We start from the raw sequence: 19,073 nt of genomic DNA on the forward strand, positions 1-19,073 counted from the left end.
TTCTAGTCTCCCATTTAAATGCAAACCAGGGCAGGACCTGCTTAGCAAAGGGGACAAGTCATGCATGCTACCACAAGACCAAGTCTCTTTGGAGTGCACATGTGAGCATTTTATTTATTTAACATATTTTTATACCACCCAAAACCTACATCTCTGGGCAGTTTACATAAGATAAAACCAAAAGTAAAACATTAGTTAAAAACAAAAACAAGAAATTTAAAAACAAGAAACTTAAAACACAACAATTTACAATTTTAAAACCATCTTCTAAAAACAACATTAAAACAATCAAAACATGATCCTTAAGGAATGGGGCCATAGTTCAGTTGTAGAGCATCTATTTGCATACAGAAGATTCCAGGTTCAATTCCTGGCAGCATCTCCAAGTAGGACTGGGAAAGACTCCGGCCTGAAACCTTGGAGAGCTGCTGCCAGTCAGTGTAGACAGTCCTGAGCTAGATGGCCCAATGGTCTGATTCAGGATAAGACCGCTCCTTAAGTTCCTAGAGTTGCAAAATCTAGGCGTCACACCTGCGAGCACCCTGTCCCAAGTGCCAGACACTGCACTTTTCAGAGTGCAAAGCCTCCACTGAAGATCTTAACAAGCGGGCAGACTCACGGGGGAAGGCCGTGCTCCTTTGTGTAAGAACTTTTCCAGCTGCGCTCCAGAGGAGTGTGCAGAGAGAGCCGGAGAAACCCCTCGCTCCCAATGCAAGAAGCATGTGGCTGATCTTTTGCAGGCAAACATCATGCATAGGAGACCCTTGCACCTTAGTTCCATCATTATTTTGTAATGTGAGAAGGGATGGATGGATTGATTGTAACTCTTGACCGATTGTAACTCAGTCTCACTGGGGCAGAATTCTCCCAGTGCAACGCTCTGCTTAATTCCCAACCCGAAGAGCTGCCGTGATACATACCCGTCCCTTGGCAGCTTAAAGAGAAGGGCGTTCACGTCAGGTTTGCCCTTTTGCACATTTTTGCACATTCTATCACAGCAGGTTTACTCCAGCTGTTCGTTCAGATATGCCCTGCGGCTCATTTGGATTCCCAGGAAACACAGCACAGGAAGTGTCCCTAACTGCAGTTACATGTGGGCTGCACACTCAACGTCTCATGTTTCCTAGGTGTTCCAAGTTCATACCAAAAGAAAGCCTGCAACCGTTGGAAGGAAAGGAAAGATTGTGCCGTTGAGTTGGTGTCAACTCCTGGCAACCACAGAGCCCTGTGGTCATCTTTGGTAGAATACAGGAGGGGTTGTCCATTGCCTCCTCCCACGCAGTATGAGATGGTGCCTTTCAGCACCTTCCTATATCACTGCTGCCTGATATAGGTGGGAAACATACCAGCAGGGATTCGAACCAGCAACCTCTCGCTCCCTAGGCAAGTTCCTTCCCCGAATGTAAAACAAAATCTAGTGGCTGGTACCCAGACTAACGTAATAGTAATCGGGTGTTACTCTCAAGGACTATTTAATTTCAGTATAACTACTTGGTAGGAATTGAGTCTGCATGTTAGCCGACAACACATCTAGACTGCATTTCTGGGTACGCTTGCTAAGGCGTGCGTGTCATTGGACTTGGTGGGACTGACTTTGAATAAGCATATTTAGAAAAGTACTGCTGAGGCAGCAGTTATAGGCACTCCTACCTAGGAGCAAGTCTCCCTCTAACAGAATTCCAGAGGTTGTTGACTACAACTCCCAGCATCCCCAGCTGCAATGGCCTTTGGGAATTATGGGAATTGTAGTCGACATCTGGGATTCCTTGTTAGAGGGAATGCTGGTCTGCAATAGTCCCAAAATAGGAAGTAAACATCCTAAACATGTTTACTTCCAAGTAAATTTCTCATCGCTGCTGCCCAATATAGGAGTTCCCCATATTCTGGGAAACACTGGCGGCGATTTGAACCAACAGCTTCCTGCTCTCTAGGCAAGTTGTTTCCCCCTTTAATTGACCAGGGTGAAGAGCTGATCTTGTGGTAGTCAGCATGGCTTGTCCCCTTAGCTAAGCAGGGTCTGCCCTGGTTGCATATGAAAGGGAGACTAGAAGTGTGAGCACTGTCAGATATTCCCCTCAGGGGATGAAGCCGCTCTGGGAAGAGCAGAAGGTTTCAAGTTCCCTCCCTGGCAGCATCTCCAAGATAGGGCTGAGAGAGATTCCTGCCTGCAACCTCGGAGAAGCCGCTGCCAGTCTGTGAAGACAATACTGAGCTAGATAGACCAATTGTCTGACTCGGTATGTGGCAGCTTCCTATGTTCCTAAATTTGTCCTGGAAGCCTTGAAAGTGAGTTCCTGCTGAAGAACCCCAGGAGAAATGAACAGAGGCCAAGCAGGAAAACTCCTCCCCCAGTCAAACAAGAGGGTGGGACTCACCTTGCTCCAAGATACCATCAGGCTGAAACTGCAGCTCGTGGAGTTTAATGATTTATTCCCGAGGCAGCAATGGCCGCGCTCAGGATCCTCGCCTCTCTCCTCGTTGGCCTCTGCGCTTACTATTTCTATAGCCAGGAAACCTTCTCTGAAGGTAAGCAAAGCCAGAGGTGGGGGCTGGAAAACCACCTTTCTCCCAAGAGTAGCTTTGATTGTCTGCAGCCACGCATGTGCTCTGCCACCCTTAGGGGTGTTCACACGATGAAGTGGCCCTAAGCGACCGGCTGCATCCCCGCTGGTGCTAAAGACCTGCGGTAATGCACAGGGGTCGGTTATCAGCCATTGCAGAAGCACACTGGTCAAAGCTGGGTCCGGCATGGGGCTCCTAGCCAGCCCTAGGTTAGAAACCAACACAAGGTGGCAATTCCCACCGTTATACATGGAACAGGCAAGAGCTTAAACTCAGGGCCCCAGTTGTTGCTGGACTACAACTCCCATCACCCACAGCCTTTAACCACCGTGGCCGCGGGGGATGGCAGTTTTTCATCTTTTCGTCCGCGCTTTCTCAGCTTCCTACATTTTTAGGTTTTAATTTCTTTTTAATTTCTTTATTAAAAATAAAACAATTTATTTTTAAATTGTTAAATTGCTTTTAGTTTTTGTAGTTTTTGTATATGTTTTTAACTTGTTTTATGCTATTGTTAACCACCCAGAGATGAGAGTTTGGGGCAGTATACAAATTAGATAAGATAAAGATAAAAGTTGTAGCCTGATTTCATCTGTGGACCTGAGGTGGAATGTTGGAAACACAAAATCAACATCCTGAAAGCTGAGAGAACACACACACACAGACACACCTCCCACCTCCAAACACAAATAGAGCAAAATGTGGGTTGAGCATGGTTTAATTGCTGGGGAGGAACATAGGGAGCTGCCTTCTACTGAGTCAGGCCATTGGTCCATCTACCTCAGCATTGTCTACCCAGACTGGCAGCGGCTTCTCCAAGGTTGCAGGCAGGAGTCTCTCCGAGCCCGATCTTGGAGCTGTCAGGGAGAGAACTTGGAACCTTCAGCATGCAAGCAGGCAGATGCTCTTCCTAGAGTGTCCCCCATCCCCGAAGGGGAATATCTTACAGAGCTCACATGTGGTCTCCCTTTCAAATGCAAACCAAAGTGGGCCCTGCTTAGCAAAGGGGACAATCCATGCTTGACCAGTTCTCCGTATGGAGGGATCCCTATGACCCAGCTTGAGGCAGGGACACTCATTGTGCCCGATATTTTAAAGAGAAAGAAATGTGCTAAAAAGCGAGAAACTAAGGGGGCCTGCACTTCAGGATGGACGTTAAAAGAGGGCCCACGTTTCTGAATCAGTCGTTCCCAGCCTTGGATCCCCCGATGATGCTGGACTACAACTCCCATCAACCCCATCCACAATAGCCAGCTGGGGATGATAGGAATTGTAGTTCGTCAACATCTGAGGATCCGAAGCTAACTGTACATTTGGATGCCTGGGCAATAGCATTGAAGTGCAGTTCCTCACTGGTTGCTGTAGAAAGAATGACTTTCCCCAGCAGGGAAATCACCACCAACCCTCCTTCAGGCCCGCATACAGTTCCCTGATGAGGTTTGCCTCTAAACCGTCATGCAGGTGGTGTTTGGTTAGGTGCAACCACCCCACGGGCAGAGTACAAAAAGCCACCTTTGCCTCCCTTCCTTTTGGAGAGCGTCCCAGGAGTTCATGCACTCTCTTGTGCGTTGGGAGCTCTGTAGTGCAGGCAGGCAGACGCTGGGGCTGAAACTTGATTAAAATATTGGCCGTTTCATAGAACACCACACCTGCTGTGGGGCCCCAGGGATCCGCCTCCTGAGTCCCCTGCCTCACCTTGCCTCATGAAAGGTCCGCCCCTGCATCAGACCCTCAAGGTAAGGAAGGGAAGCATCTTTCAGACCATCTCCCCTTCCTCTGCAGAAACGGTGCGAGGGAAGCGTGTCCTGGTGACGGGGTCAAGCACAGGGATCGGGGAGCAAATCGCCTACGAGTATGCGCGGATGGGGGCTCACGTGATGGTGACGGCCAGGAGGGAGAAAAGGCTCCAGGAGGTAAGCTCTGAATCCCCAAGAGACCATCTGACCTCAGTCTCAGCACAATCTCAATCTACAATCTCAGTCCACAATCATGTGAAATCTCAATCGACAATCAAATCTCAAATCGAAAAATCTCAAATTTCAAATCTCAATCCTCAATCTACAATCACGTGAAATCTCAATCCTCAATCTACAATCATGTGAAATCTCAATCGACAATCAAATCTCAAATCGAAAAATCTCACATTTCAAATCTCAATCCTCAGTCTACAATCATGTGAAATCTCAATCCTCAGTCTACAATCACGTGAAATCTCAATCCTCAGTCTACAATCATGTGAAATCTCAATCCTCAGTCTACAATCACGTGAAATCTCAATCCTCAGTCTACAATCATGTGAAATCTCAATCCTCAGTCTACAATCACGTGAAATCTCAATCCTCAGTCTACAATCATGTGAAATCTCAACCAACAATCAAATCTCAAATCTCAAATCAAATCTCAATCAATCAACTGTCTCAATCCACAATCTCAGCACAGCCTCTCCGCCCTCCTGCTGCACCCACACCTCTAAGCTCTTCCTCCCCACAGTGTCCACAGGAGCATTCCCAGGACTCCCGAGCTGGCTTTCCTCCGTGGGGGCTTTGGATTTCGTCCCCACTCCAGGCATCGCATCAGCATAGCTCAGCACCATTAGATATGCAGCGGCATCAGCAATACTCTTGGGAATGGGGTGTTCCATTCTCAGACAGTGCATAGAACCATCTCAAACCATCACAAAGGGCTCCAGTCCTGTTCTCTGTACCCATGCAGAGAATTCTGTTATAGATGCCAAGGGAGGGCAGCCCCCCTGATCGAGTCTATGAATGCCTCTGCAACTGAAAAATCATTCACCTTTAAGGCACTTTCTTTTTCCTGCCCCCAAATCACACTTCTGCCCCTCTGGGATGTGCTTTCTTAGCAGCAAGGCGGGGGGCTATATTTTGCCAGTGCAGGAAAGGTTTGAGGGTCTTCTTCCAAAGTCCTCCTTCCTTCTCTTTCTCCTCCAGGTGGTCCAGAAGTGCCTCCAGCTGGGGGCCAGCTCAGCTTGGTACATCACCGCGGACATGCATAACCTCACTTCGGCCACGAGGGTCATCGAGGAAACGGAGAACAAACTGGGTAGATACTGACGCCTGCAGCCAGGTCCAAGGTTCTTCTGTGAGGTCCTCTGTGTCCAAGGTCCTCCTGGTCTCTGCCCCAACTTTGCCTCCCTGCTTACCTTGATCCAAGCACCTTTTCATCACCCACTCCAGACTTAGCGGGTCTGACAAGCACTGGGGAAGACCATTGGCGGAACTCTTTATTATTTATGTATTTATTTATTCGATTTCTATACCGCCCTTCCAAAAATGGCTCCGGGCGGTTTACACAGAGCAATAATAAATAAATAAGATGGCTCCCTGTCCCCAAAGGGCTCACAATCTAAAAGAAACATAAGACAGACACCAGCAACAGTCACTGGGGGGATGCTGTGCTGGGGGTGGAGAGGGCCAGTTACTCTCCCCCTGCTAAATGAAGAGAATCGCCATGTTAAAAGGTGCCTCTTTGCCAAGTTAGCAAGGGGACTAGCATGTGGGAGGGGTGAGATTGGGGGAGGGTGGCTTTGGACCCCACTCTGGGCAAGTCAGAGCTTGGCTGTCCCCATTTTGCTCCTTCGCCTCAGGACAGGTCTAGGTTCTTGTAGGCATCTCTGTCCCTTTCCCCTCTCAGGCGGCCTTGACTACCTGGTCCTGAACCACGTCGGAGGGTCTATCCACTTTGGTCCATTCGAAGGAGACATGGAAGCCGTCATCAGCTCCATGACCGTCAACTTCCTCAGCTACGTCCAGCTAACGGTTTCCGCCATGAAGATGCTGCAAGAGTCCCACGGGGGTATCATCGTCATCTCTTCCCTGGCTGGTATGGAAAGACGTTCCTTGGAGGGGGACACCCACATCCTGCTCAAGCCAGCAATTAGGCACTTACCTACATTTTCCAAACTCGGCTTCCTCCACCTGACTGGATCAGGTCTATCTATTCCAATATTTTGTTTCCAACAGCAGCCGCGAGACACCACTGGGGAGCTCAAGCTTGTAGGCAATACACTTCCACTCTTATTTGCCCCAAACATTGGACCTTCACAGGTAGACCATGTCTGAACATGGAGGCTCTGTTTAGCTTACCTAATAGCTGTTAATAGCTTAAAAAAATAGATCTGCCAAATCTAGTGGCCATTGCAACATATTATTGTAGTTCAGATGTTCTCAACCTTGGGTCTCCAGATGTTTTTGGCAGTTGTGGTGGGGATTATGGGAGCTGTAGTCCAACAACATCTGAGGGCCCAAACTTAAAAACCCCGTGGTAGTTATTTCCATAGGATAATTATATGCTGTGTGAATAAGCTTTTCCTTTCATCACTCCTGAAGATATGCTCCCCTCTTTTCCTGAGGGTTGCTTTCTCGGATCCGTAATCTAAAGCACAGATTCTCAAAGTTGGGTCCCCAAATGTTATTGGACTTCAACTCCCATAATACCCAACTAAAAGCCACTAGGGCTGGGGATTATGGGAACTGAAGTCCAATAACAGCTGGAGACCCAACTGATCTAAAGGAGATAGCTGAGCAGGTAGTTGAGAAACTATCATCACAGCTCTTTCTCGTGTTTACACCAAAGTAGTTCCTGCAGCCAAAGAGGCAAGCAACATTTCTGCTTTAAAAGACTTGCTTCTTCGGCTGTTGAGCTGCTGCCACAAAAGCTCTTTACAGAAGAATGGGAATGAGTATTATTATTAAAGGTCAAGTGTGCCGTCGAGTCAATGTCGACTCCTGGCGCCCACAGAGCCCTGTAGTTTTCTTTGGTAGAATACAGGAGGGGTTGACCATTGCCTCCTTCCTCACAGCATGAGATGATAATGCCTTTCAGCATCTTCCTCTATTGCTGCTGCCCGATATTGGCATTTCCCATAGTCTGGGAAACATACCAGCGGGGATTCGAACCGGCAACCTCTGGCTTGCTAGTCAAGTCATTTCCCTGCTGCGCCATTAGGGGACTGCTCAAGTATTATGATTGCCGAGCATTTCTACAGCACCTTTGTAGTGCTTGGGGTACTTGATGCACATCACAGGTCTGTATTACCCCCACAAAAAAGAAGTATTGCTGAAGAGGAGTTGAGGATAAATAATTGTCGCTTCTCCGTGGCCACATAGCTTCACCGCTCACATTCTTAGTATTATTTTAGAATATTTACATACTGCTTTTCAAGAAAAAGTGGTCGGCATAACAGAGAAATGAGAGGGAAATATCTTTGGCTCAAATAATATACTGAAGGGATTCAAAAAGTTAGAACCCCATTTGCAGCTGAACCACAGTTTCCACCATTCCATGCCTCAATGGCCAACGGCAAAGGAGTTGTGAACCAACGCCCCCTGGGAATTACTCACACATGGCTTCATGCTGCGGGGGAAATGTTGAGCGAAGCCCCTTCGAATCACACTCGCGGCATTGAGGGAAGCAGCTCCTCCCCTCTGCTCTCGGGTTTTGTTTTGATGCAAGTTCACATGGCATGCCTCCGGGTTTTCCTTCTAGCTATCAGGGTGGCGGAGAGATTTCTGAAGCCTATATCTGCATTCCTAAAGAGAGTATCCCTCTTATCATGCGAATCATTCTATGTCAGTGCCTCTCCCTATTTCCTCTGGCCGTTTTTCAGAAAAAGCCGCTTAAAACCAGCATTTAAGGAACCTGGAAATATACTGAGATAAGTTAGAATTCGCAAGACAAAGCCCAGTTGGTGTGTGGAGTGAGTCCAAGGATCTCAAAGGGACTTCAGGGTAGCTTTGGCTGCTGTGTGAATGCACACACTCTCTTCCGAAGGAGATCTGGGGTAACAGCCCTGTCTGTAAAGCCTCCTGGTGACCCAATATATCGATTCTCACCTCGGCAATTCTGCCTCTGATCCATGGCTGGTTAAGGTCCAACCAATTAGCCAAATCCCTGTGCGATAAAGTTTGCTCCTCATGATGACATCCCACCGAAGGGTTTTCAGACCCTGGGCTCAGAACAAGGAAACTTTCCATTTGATCCTGGCTCATAATCATGTTTTAATACCAGGGCAGACCCCTCAATGTTTGTTTATTGACCAGGAACATTTAATATACCGCCCACTCCGAAGACTCCGGGCGGTGCACAAAAACATGCAAACAAGGCAACATTAAAAATTACATTCTAAATTAAAAACTAAAGTAACTTAACAGAAAAACAAATACAGGGCAAAAGCCTGGCGAAAAAGAAAAGTCTTCAACAGAGGTTTGAAGATCAGTAAGGAAAGGGCTAGACAAATCTGAAGGGGGAGAGAGTTCCAAAGAAGTGGGGCAGCAACCGAAAAGGCCCTTTCGCGGGTCCTAGAGCCCCGAACCGCTCGGAAATCAGGGACCGACAAAAGGGCCATCTGAGATGATCTAACCGGATGGGATGTAACTGGATGGTAGAGATGGGTCTGTAGGTGGACAGGCGCCAAGCCTCCATGGCTTTGAAGGTCAGAACCAGGACCCCATTCAATCCCCTCTCCTCAAATTTTGGAACCATTTGAGTCAGTCCTATTTAGGCTTCTAAATTTGGATCCTGGCACCAACTCTGAAAGATGTTTTGTCCTCCAGCGGTGCAAAAAGCCCTCTGTGCCCCAACTGGGGAATCAACTTCCCTGAATTTAGAGGGACTTACTGCCAAGTAAACAAGCCCAGGATCAGGCTGTAAGATTCTTGACACAGCAAAAGATTCTACAGCCTCCCCAAAGCAATCTGTTTCTCTCCACCCCAGGTCGCATTCCTTCCCCGTTCTCTGTCCCGTATGCTGCAACCAAATTCGCACTGGAGGGCTTTTACAGCAGTCTGCGTACCGAGCTGCGTCTTCGGAAGATCCACCTGGATGTCACAGTGGCTGTGTTGGGCTACATTGACACTGGTAAGACGCCCAGCACAGTTTCACCGGAACTGCGGTTTCACGGCCCCCTCGCAAATACAAATACCACAGATATTTATATCCCACTTAAGTTCCCAAAGCGGTTTACATAGATCTAAATAAACAAATAAAATGGCTCCCTGTCCCCAAAGGGCTCGCAGTCTAAAAAAGAAACATAAGATAACCGGCCACAGCCACGGGAGGGGTGCTGTGCTGGGGACGGATAGGGCCAGTTGCTCTCCCCCTGTTCAGTAAAGAGCATCGCCACTTTTAAAAGGTGTCTCTTTGCTCAGTTAGCAGGGGGCCCTCCTTGACCCAAGAACTGGACCACTCCCTGTTCATTTTCTGTTCTGCAGACACTGCCGTGAAGGCCATCGCAGACAAGGTCACCATGACAGCAAGTCCCAAAGCAGACTGTGCCCGGGAGATCGTGAAAGGTGGCGTGCTGCGGCAGCGAGAAGTTGTCTATCCTTACTGGACTCTGAAACCTGTCTTGTTGTTCAAGGACTGGGTGCCAGGCCTCTTGGAAAGTGTAGTGGGCAATTTCTACAAACTGGAGAATATCCTCTAGGAAGAGCTTGTAAAAAGACCCTGAGCTCCAACCACTGCTCTGTACTCTTCCCAGGCTGCACAGACAGCTGTTGCTCTCTTCTGGAGAGAGGCTTTACTGTGAGTTCAAAGTTGCCCCCCCCAAAAAAAAAACCGGTGCAAACAGTGGATTTTTTTTTTTAACCCTGGATATCAATCAGGCTACACTTTTAACGTGCGACGAAAAACCCGAATTGTGTGTGAAACTGCTCCCTGATAGCTCGCAGGGACTTCAGGCAGAGGCCTCCACACCCCCTGGGGGCGTGGGGGACGTTAAAAGGTGCCTCTTCGTCAAGTTGGCAGAGGACTAAATGTTTTTAATGTTTTAAATGAATTTAATTAATTGGTTTGGTGTGTGGAATTATTTTAATTGTAAACCACCCAGAGACCCAAGCGCTGGGAGGTGTAGAGCTATTTTAAATAAAATTAAATTAAAGTATTCACTCACTCACTCACTCTAATACCTGACTTTGACAGCTCTAGGCATTTCACAACCAACTTTTGCTCTTCTGTCTCCTCCTCGCTTCTTTCTCCTGTTTCTTGCACTCCAACCATTTAGAAGGCAGGTGCCAAGCCAGAGAGCTATCTCCTCCTGTTCTGCCTTCAGACTCTCCTGATGAGTGGTTCATAGCTTGCTCTTCCCCCCATCTCACAGACAGTCACAGCCTGATCCTCCTATCGGAGTCTTTGCTAGCACACAATCAAAAATTGGGTGCGCCCTCAGCTCTCCAAATTGGACACTGGTCTTATCCTCTGAACTAGCGCGCAAATTGCCTTAAGATCTCCTTGGCAATGTTTGGCGGGAGGAGTCTGAGAGAGTGATGCCATCAGGGCACTTTCCGGGCTAAGCTGCTCATCAGCAGCAAAATGCCTCGGTTCGAGCAACTCACATTCGGATCGTAAACAGCAGGGGGAGCAGTCTCGCAGCAACGAACAACCCGGGAAAAACCCAGCAACTGTTTCAGGCCGGATAGACAGCATCCTGGCTCTGTATCGCAGCCATTAAATCCGAAACAAGGCATTAGAAATGTGAACGGCCCCCTGCTGTCTGCGTAGGGACCGCGGTGTTGTGACGCAGGAAAGTGTGGAAGCACACTTCCGAGATACGTCTTCACCCCGTTGTAGGGACAAGTCTGGAAAGCGCCCAAAAGGGTTACCAACTGCCTCTTATTTTTGATTGATGGATTGATTTGATTTGATTTATATACCGCCCTTCCAAAATGGTTCAGGGCGGTTTACAATTAAAACGGGACGTATTAGCAGGGACGTCCCTTATTTCAGCCCAAAATTGTTTGTCCTTTAGAAGATGCCAGTTCTCCCTTATCTTCAGCTAATGGGAAGAATCAATGGCTTAGACCAAACCAGTTACAGGCTGAGTATCCCTTATCCGAACTGCTTGGGACCAGAAGTGTTCCGTTTTTTGGACTTTTCCGGATTTTGGAATATTTGCATACTGTAATGAGATATCTTGGGCGTGGGATCTAAGTCTAAACACAAAAGGTTACTGTAAGCTGTATTTTATTGTTTTGGGTTTTATTTAAAGTATAAAAACAAATAAGCACTGAATTTACGAGAACTACAGGCAGCTGTAAATGTAATGAAAACTAATTGCGAGAAAATTTTCAAAGCAATAATCTTGCTGGTCATGTTAGACTCAAACATGGCATTTTAGGTGGAGATGAAATTCAGATTTCATGTGAAAATACTGTTTTGTCGGTGCTACAGGTGCACACTGTGGTGGTTTCCGGATTTCGGAGCATTCCGGATGTCCAGATTAGGGATACTCAACCTGTATTTTCACTAATAATGACATAATTAATGGGCCCCAACTCCTTTCCCTTCTCCCTCCCTCCCAGAGTACTCTGCGGTTCTGGAGGGCTGCAGGTTTAGGGTTGCCAACAGTTCCGTATGGGGGACATCAACATAATGTGCATTAACATGAAAAGCCATCAATGACTGGCCAACTTTGCATGCTCCAGGTATCAGGGTCATGAAAATCATGCAAAGGATGACTACAGAATCGTACTCATGTGTGAAACCTAATTTTACCGGCTAACGGCGCTTCTGTTTCTAGAAAACAGAATTACATCACACCCAATTTGGCTAGCCATGGTTATAGCGATAAGCAGAGGAGAAGCAATCTGAGTTATACTGTAGTTTAAGTTAAGTTGAAAGCAGTAAAAACATATAGAGCACTCAGGCTCCCTGCCTCATGTCCCTTATTCAGGCAATGGGATGTGGGCAACCCTAGCACACTGCTGGTTATGGGCCCACCCTAGGCAAAACATGGCTCCCGTCCATCCCAGAGGCATTGACTGCCTCTCCAGACACCCCGGGAGAGGGGGAAATGCTGCTTATCTGCACACTGCCATTCTCAGATGCAATGAGGGAAGGAATCGCCTCACCCAACTTTCTGACCCCTGAGATTGAGGACGGTTCGGTCACGATTCGAGACGTCTCAATCACGATTCGAGCCACCTTGGTGTCAGCGTCACCACACAAACTTGGAGCTTGCACCACACTTTAATTTGCGTAGCATCTTCCCATACACGAAAAGAGATTTAGGCCCCTGCTGGGGGAGAACCTGGGCCAGGGTTTTCGTTATCCTTCCCGTCATCTTTGTTGCCTTTGAACTTGGCCAGCACTGGAGTGTTGAAAACTGAGGAGGCGGAGCTGGAGGGGCCGGCACTTTGGGAAGATGAGGTGGGCTCACTGCCAGGAGTCCTAGAAGCAGAAAACGTTTCTGGTGAAGACGCCAAGCCAACCTACGAAGACCTCTCTTGACCATGGAAGCGGCCATGCCCTCTTCCCAAGAAATTTTGAGGATTTGATACTCTGTCAGAGAATCATCAGCAGTCCCGTGTGCCCTCTAAGGTGTGTGCATGCGCACACGCACACAATTTTTTTGATGTTCATTTTAGATCCCACTCAGATTGAATCAGGGAAGTCCCACTCTGAATATATGTGTGCGCACACTGCCTTGATACTACCGCCAAGAACAAAACTCATTCCGCACACAGGCGAAAACAATTAGAATGCCGGTGTGCGCATGCGCAAGATACCCACTTTAAAAATTAGAAATTTTTCTAGAAAATTTTCCAAAAAAATTAGAAAAAATGAAGAAGAAAAAAGAATACTGATCAGCACCCTCATCGGACCCTTTGGAGGAAACCATGTCAGTTGCTATATAGCCAACATAAGTTTGCCATGTAGCCATACCCCCTCCCCTGCACCCAAGGCCTCCTTGAAATAAGGTTGCTCTTGAAATCAAGCTTTAGGGCCTGACTAGAAAATGTGGAAACTTCTAGAAGAGATGACTCAGTCCTTCATGCCCTTTATTAAACAAAAGACCTCCTTGCATGAGGATGTTGCTTGCTGCGGAAACCATGGTTATACCATGGTTATGGTAACCATGGTAAATACGGAAACCATGGTTATACCATATTTACCTGAATCCAAGACTAGGAGGAGGTCTTCACGTGCAGGCAAAATGGCTAGGGAAGCCCAGCCCGGTTTTTCCCTGTGCAGGAGAACTGGCCGGAGTGTGTGTCTCCTCCTGGCCGTGGCACAGCAGCAAACCCACAATGGGGGCCCAGTTGTTAGCCCAGGTTAAGGGCACAAACACGCCATTTGCCCAGGCTAACTGTTCCACATGTAGAGTTGCCCTGCCCCCTGAAATTATGAGTTTCATCTGGATTTTGAGCATCTCACCCAGATTGCTTAGCCCACCCAGATTCGCCTGGATTTCAGCTTTCTTTTTAAAAAAAAAAAAAACTAAGCTCTAGCCCTTGTAGAAGCAGAGTTATGGAGCAAAACGTGCAGTCACAATTCTGCTCAAAAAATATCTTCAAGCCAATGCAAATCAGGCACCTGGACCCACACACCAGCAGCCTCCTGGCCGGTGCCAAGAAACTTGTGCAGTGCATTATGGGAGTTCCTCCCAGTCTCCACACCTCCTTGCTGCCAGAGGAAGCTAGCTATTGTCCAGGTGGGCAATCTGCCTGCACAGGAACAAGGAGAGGATCATCTGCAGGGGAGGGTAGTTTTTCGAGGTTTCCTCCCCTCGCCCCTTCATAACCTTCTCACGGATCGTGAGAAAGGGCTCTAGGCTTTTTCCAAGTTCTTTGGTGGTAGGAATTAGGGAGTCATTTTAAATGTAGAGTCCTCTTCCTTCCGGGTAAATGAATTTAACTTGTATTTAACTTGTGTTGTGTGTTTTTTCTAGGATTGACCGCAATGCAGAATTGTCTTCTGTCTGGGTAAAATGCAACCTCAAAAGGAACTGGTACCTTGTAAAACTCGAGTACTTCAGCCTGGTGACAGAATTAGTACCCAGGAACGAGGAATGGAAACCCCCAGGGTTCAGCATCAAGGGACGCAGGTCCACCATGCTGTTGAAAGACAAACAGAGGCAGTGTTAGAGCCGGAGTGGCCACTTGAATTTCCCTGATGTAATATGTTTCTCAGGTAGATCTGCCCGATCTTGTGAGTTTGGGCCCACAAGAAGCGAGCCAGTTTCCAAGTGACGGCCATTGGGAGCTATCCTGGGAGAGTTAATGGTCAGTGTTGTGAGAAACACTGCGGAGGAAATCTTGGCCAATGGTTTCAGTCAGAGATGGGCAACCACAAGACCAACTTAACAGATCCATCAAGAACTTTTCCTCTGCATGAAGTGGTGGAGGGACGGTCTCACCATCAGACCTCGTAACCACCTTGCTGGTCCCAGGCAAGCTAGCTTCTCCTCCCACCCGAGACCTCTCCCATGCCCACCACACACACATTAAAACATGCAAGACAGTTTCAAAACCCTGGGAAACCAGGTTACAGCAAGTTTAAAAACATTTACAACAAATTAAAAACCCCAGAAGGCCAGGCCAAACAGATAGGTTTTGAGGGCTCTCCTGAAGGCCAATAATGAATTCAGATTGCGGGTTTCTGCCGGGATCGCATTCCACAGCCCCGGAGCGGCCACAGAGAAGGCCCCGCCTCTGAGTCGCCACCAGACGAACTGGTGGTAACTGGAGGCAGACCTCCTCAGATGGCCTTAACATGCAGTGGGGATCATGCAGAAGGCGGCGCTCTCTAAAGTAACCTCCATTTGGGCCCTCCCACCTCTCACCTCTTTTGATTGACAGATGACATGCCAGCCCACAGCTGTTTCAGGTCCACGTTGGACCTCTCCATCTGTTGGGGAGAAGTAAAGGTTTATTCTGCATCGAAAGTCACGATCTCTCCAAAAGCGAAGCTGCTCCAAGTAGTACTGCTGGCCTCACAACTATACCCCAATTCCCAGAAAGGTGCAAAGCCTATAGAAGACCACCCTCACCCCATCACCAGTCTTTTAGACCATGGATTCTCAACACTGGGTCCCCAGATGTTATTGGACTTCAGCTCCCATGATCCCCAACCAAAGGGCACTGGGGCTGGGGGTTATGGGAGTTGAAGTCCAATAACATCTGGGGACCTAACGTTGAGAATCCATGTTTTAGACAATGCATTTGCATTTTGCAGCTGAGCTAAGGCTGAAGAGAGAGGAAGGTGCCCGCTGGACAGATACCACGCCTGGATGTCGTGCTCCTGGCTGTTCTTGCGTATCTCGTAAATTACTGCATAGGGCTCCTTCTGAGGGTGTCTTTGAAGACAGTTTGGAAGCTTCCGCTGGTCCAGAATGCTGCCACAAGGATGCCTGTTGGCTCTCACCATTTCTCGAGCACTACACTCATCTGGCAGCAGCTTCACTGGCTACTGGCTTCTTCCCAGGCTAGATGTAAAGTGTTGCTCCTGCCCTTTAAAGCCCTCCATGGTTTGGGACTGAGGTATCCGTTGGACCACATTCACCTGTACCCATCTGCCAGGACCCCTCTGTTCAGTATCTTAGGCCTTGCTCTTGGCGCCAACCATTGACTAAGAGACGGGGCCTTTTTGGTTGTGGCCCCTCCACTTTGGCACGCCCTCCCAGAAGGGCTTTGTTATGCTCCCTCCTTTGGGGTATTTAAGAAGCACTTAAAAGACCCATCTTTTCAGAGAGGCTTTTTAGTGGTAATTCTTCGAGGCTGTTCACACAATCAAAAACAGTGTTCTACCCGAGCTGGGGAGCTGTGTGGGCTCCCAATTTCCAGCTGAGTGGCAGCAAGGTAGGAGGGAAAGCTGGGCAGATGCACTCCCAGCAGAAATCCGTCATCTGAGTTCATTATTGGCCCTCAGGGGAGCCCTTAAGACCTATCTGTTTGGCCTGGCCCTCCAGGGTTTTTAAACTGTTTTTAAACCGTAAAGGTTTGGCCTGGTTTTCCAGGGTTTTAAAAACGGTTTTAAATGTTTTAATAATGGTTTTATGTTGTTTTTGATGCTAACAGTTAATTGATTTTAGTTTTATTTTAATGTAAACCGGCCTGAGCCATTTTTGGAAGGGAGGTACAAAAATTACATACATACATACACATACACGTGGACAAATGTGTTGGTACCCCTCCACAAAAAAAGAAGAACCCACAATTGTCTCTGAAATAACTTGAAACTGACAAACGTATTTGGCACCCATGGTTGTTTATTCTGCATTTAACCAAAATCAGACTTTGCTTTAGAGTTTTGATGCAACAGAATATTTCAAACAATAACACCAATGAAAATGGCATGCTCAAAAATGATGGGACCCTGAACCTAATATTTTGTTGCACAACCTTTAGTTGTGCAACAAACAATGATGGGTGCCAATTGTGTTGATCAGTTTCAAGTTATTTCAGAGACCATTGTGGGTTCTTCTTTTTTCGTAGAAAAACCAACACATTTGTCCATGTGTGTACATACAGACACAGAAGTGATTGTGTGGAAGCAAGATAGGAGGAAAACCCAGGTAGCTTGTCCTCCTACCTTGCTTCCACCCAACTGAAAACTGGGAGCACACACAGCTCCCAAACCCGAGTAGAACAGTTTTTGATTGTGTGAATGAACGCTTTGAGCTCTTTCTCACCACTGGTTTGCAGAGAGGAAGCCCTGAAGAATTTACTTCCCCACAGACAAGCAGTTCCCTTTCCTTGGGCAGGCGGATCGCCCTCCGAGACGAGCACCGGCTGCTGAGGATTGGGGTGCCCGGATCCCCCCCCTCTTTCCCCCGAGAGCGCTGAGGTCTGCTTGCCACCGCGGCTGACACAGACAACCAAAATAACAAAGCTTAAGGGAGAGCTTGCTCGTTTAACCTCGTTTTAGAGGGAGGCTCCATAGGCAGGTTGGCCGCCGCGATGCCACCGGGATCGGACCCGATCCCGGTAGTACACACATGCGTGCAAAACTGGGCCGGTTTCTCCAGCCCTACCTGGAGATGCCGCCTGGGATTCGAACCCGGAACCTTCGGCATGCCAATCAGGGGCTTTCCCACTGAGCTACAACTCCTCCCTTGGGTCCCCATACAGTGGTCCCTCTACTTACGAAATTAATCCGTTCCGAATGCACATTTGTAAGTCGAAAAATTCGTAAGTCGAAAAGCGGTTTCCCACAGGAATGCATTGGAAACGGATTAATGCGTTCTGGAGCCTAGAAAAAAGACCCAGACCCCCAGTAAGGCTTGCAAACTGCACAGGAACATTTCTTTTCAAGAATAAACAGGCAGTAAACAGGCAGGCAAGTCGAGGAAACCCCATCTAAAAATTTGTAAGTCGAGGAAACCGCATCTAAAACCGGATCTAAAACTGCCGTTTGTAACTCGAAAAATACTTATGTCGAGTAGTTTGTAAGTCGAGGGACCACTGTATATAGGGCTGCTCCCTTGTTGGTAGAGCAGTTTCCTGCACTCCTCAGGGGTTGGACTAGATAGCCTCCAAGGTCCCTTCCAGCTTATTAACATGCTACGATTTCTTGCTAAGTTCTTTAGTCTCAGCTTCGTTTCCCTCCAGGGAGAAGTAGGGATCAGAGAACCTCCAGTTGCAGTGGGCATCTAAGCTGTAAAGAAGGGGTCAGCCGCTGTCAGCCCCTTGGACCCAAATTGGCCCCGCCCCTTGCAGGCCAGGGTGCTTTCTAGATTAGACCCTGCAACAGGGTCACGTCGGATCTCGGGAGTATGTTTCCTACGCGGATAGCAGAGTGCGATTCACATTGCCAATGCCTTGTCTCGGATTTAATCGCTGCGATATAGAGCCAGGACGTCGTATATCCGGCGTAAGGAAGTTGCTGTTTTTTCGGGTGGTTAGTTTCTGCGGGACTGCTCCCCCTGCTGGACACTTATTTATGTTCCGAATGCGACTTGCCTGAACGGAGGCGTTTTGCTGCTGTTGAGCAGCTGGTCTGGAAAGCGTCCAGGCAAGGGTGTGGATTGCAGCAGGCAATCCGACTCCGGCGCAAAGATCTGGCGAAACCGCCGGAAATCGGGGGAGATTCGCATAAGCGGCAAGAACACACCTGCTTGGGGAAAGAGGCAAAGATCTGCGGCATGGCGACAGCACCGGGGTCAGGCACTCTGGCTTGGCTGGGGCAGAATCCTCCCAATGGGATGCTCTTCCAGAGCCTCATCTCCGACGCCTGCTGGGATGCTTTCCTGGCTGCTGCAAAGGGAGGAAGTTGGTCAGGTCTTGGCCCCGGAGGGCTTACAATAACATGCCAGCCATGTGTAACTGCCGACGGAGGCTACTTTGGGGGAGAAGAGGGCCTGTCACCTCTGGATTGGCAATCATATGGCAGCTTCCTATGTTCCTATGATTTGCTTACCTGGATGTTTTTCACACCTGGCTTTTGGTTTGCGCATCTCCTCTGGGTGTGCATTCAGATATCGGACAATTTTACCCCAAAGTCCCTGCGAGCTAATAGGGAGCACTTCACACACAATTTAGGGTTTTATTGAACATAGGAACCTAGGAAGCTGCCATATACTGAGTCAGTCCCTTGGTCCATCTAGCTCAGTATTGTCTACCCAGACTGGCAGCGGCTTCTCCAAGGCTGCAGGCAGGAGTCTCTCTTGGCCCTATCTTGGAGATGCTGCCAGGGAGGGAACTTGGAACCTTCTGCTCTTCCCAGAGCGGCTCCATCCCCTAAGGGGAATCTCTTCCAGTGCTCACACATGGAGTCTC

The 19,073-nt window shown here is 48.2% G+C and overlaps 2 protein-coding genes across 2 annotated transcripts in view; one reads left to right on the forward strand and one right to left on the reverse strand.

Moving 5' to 3' along the window:
- Positions 1-2,273: 2,273 nt before the first annotated feature.
- LOC128338073 (hydroxysteroid 11-beta-dehydrogenase 1-like protein A) lies at positions 2,274-10,459 on the forward strand. The gene is made up of 6 exons (XM_053279960.1): positions 2,274-2,526; positions 4,342-4,472; positions 5,508-5,619; positions 6,211-6,399; positions 9,292-9,435; positions 9,789-10,459. The coding sequence occupies exons 1-6, from the start codon at positions 2,445-2,447 to the stop codon at positions 10,001-10,003; spliced, it is 873 nt and encodes a 290-aa protein (XP_053135935.1). The 5' UTR covers positions 2,274-2,444; the 3' UTR covers positions 10,004-10,459.
- A 2,065-nt stretch (positions 10,460-12,524) lies between these two features.
- The window catches only part of LOC128338023 (uncharacterized), a 28,519-nt gene continuing 21,970 nt past the window's right edge, over positions 12,525-19,073 (reverse strand). Inside the window, exons 4-7 of the mRNA XM_053279881.1 lie at positions 18,409-18,551; positions 15,140-15,204; positions 14,310-14,411; positions 12,525-12,744 (exon numbers count right to left, since the gene is read on the reverse strand). Of these exons, the coding sequence (XP_053135856.1) occupies positions 12,582-12,744; positions 14,310-14,411; positions 15,140-15,204; positions 18,409-18,551 (473 nt within the window). The 3' untranslated portion in view covers positions 12,525-12,581. The remainder of the gene's footprint in view (positions 12,745-14,309; positions 14,412-15,139; positions 15,205-18,408; positions 18,552-19,073) is intronic.

This window comes from Hemicordylus capensis, chromosome 15, assembly GCF_027244095.1.
Source record: "Hemicordylus capensis ecotype Gifberg chromosome 15, rHemCap1.1.pri, whole genome shotgun sequence".
In the NCBI taxonomy this organism is placed as follows: Eukaryota; Metazoa; Chordata; class Lepidosauria; order Squamata; family Cordylidae; genus Hemicordylus; species Hemicordylus capensis.

Coding starts and splice junctions, on each gene's coding strand:
- LOC128338073 (XM_053279960.1), top strand. CDS start 2,445: ATGGCCGCGCTCAGGATCCTCGCCTCTCTCCTCGTTGGCCTCTGCGCT. Junction 2,527..4,341: donor CCAGGAAACCTTCTCTGAAG/GTAAGCAAAGCC, acceptor CTTCCTCTGCAG/AAACGGTGCGAGGGAAGCGT. Junction 5,620..6,210: donor GGAAACGGAGAACAAACTGG/GTAGATACTGAC, acceptor TTCCCCTCTCAG/GCGGCCTTGACTACCTGGTC.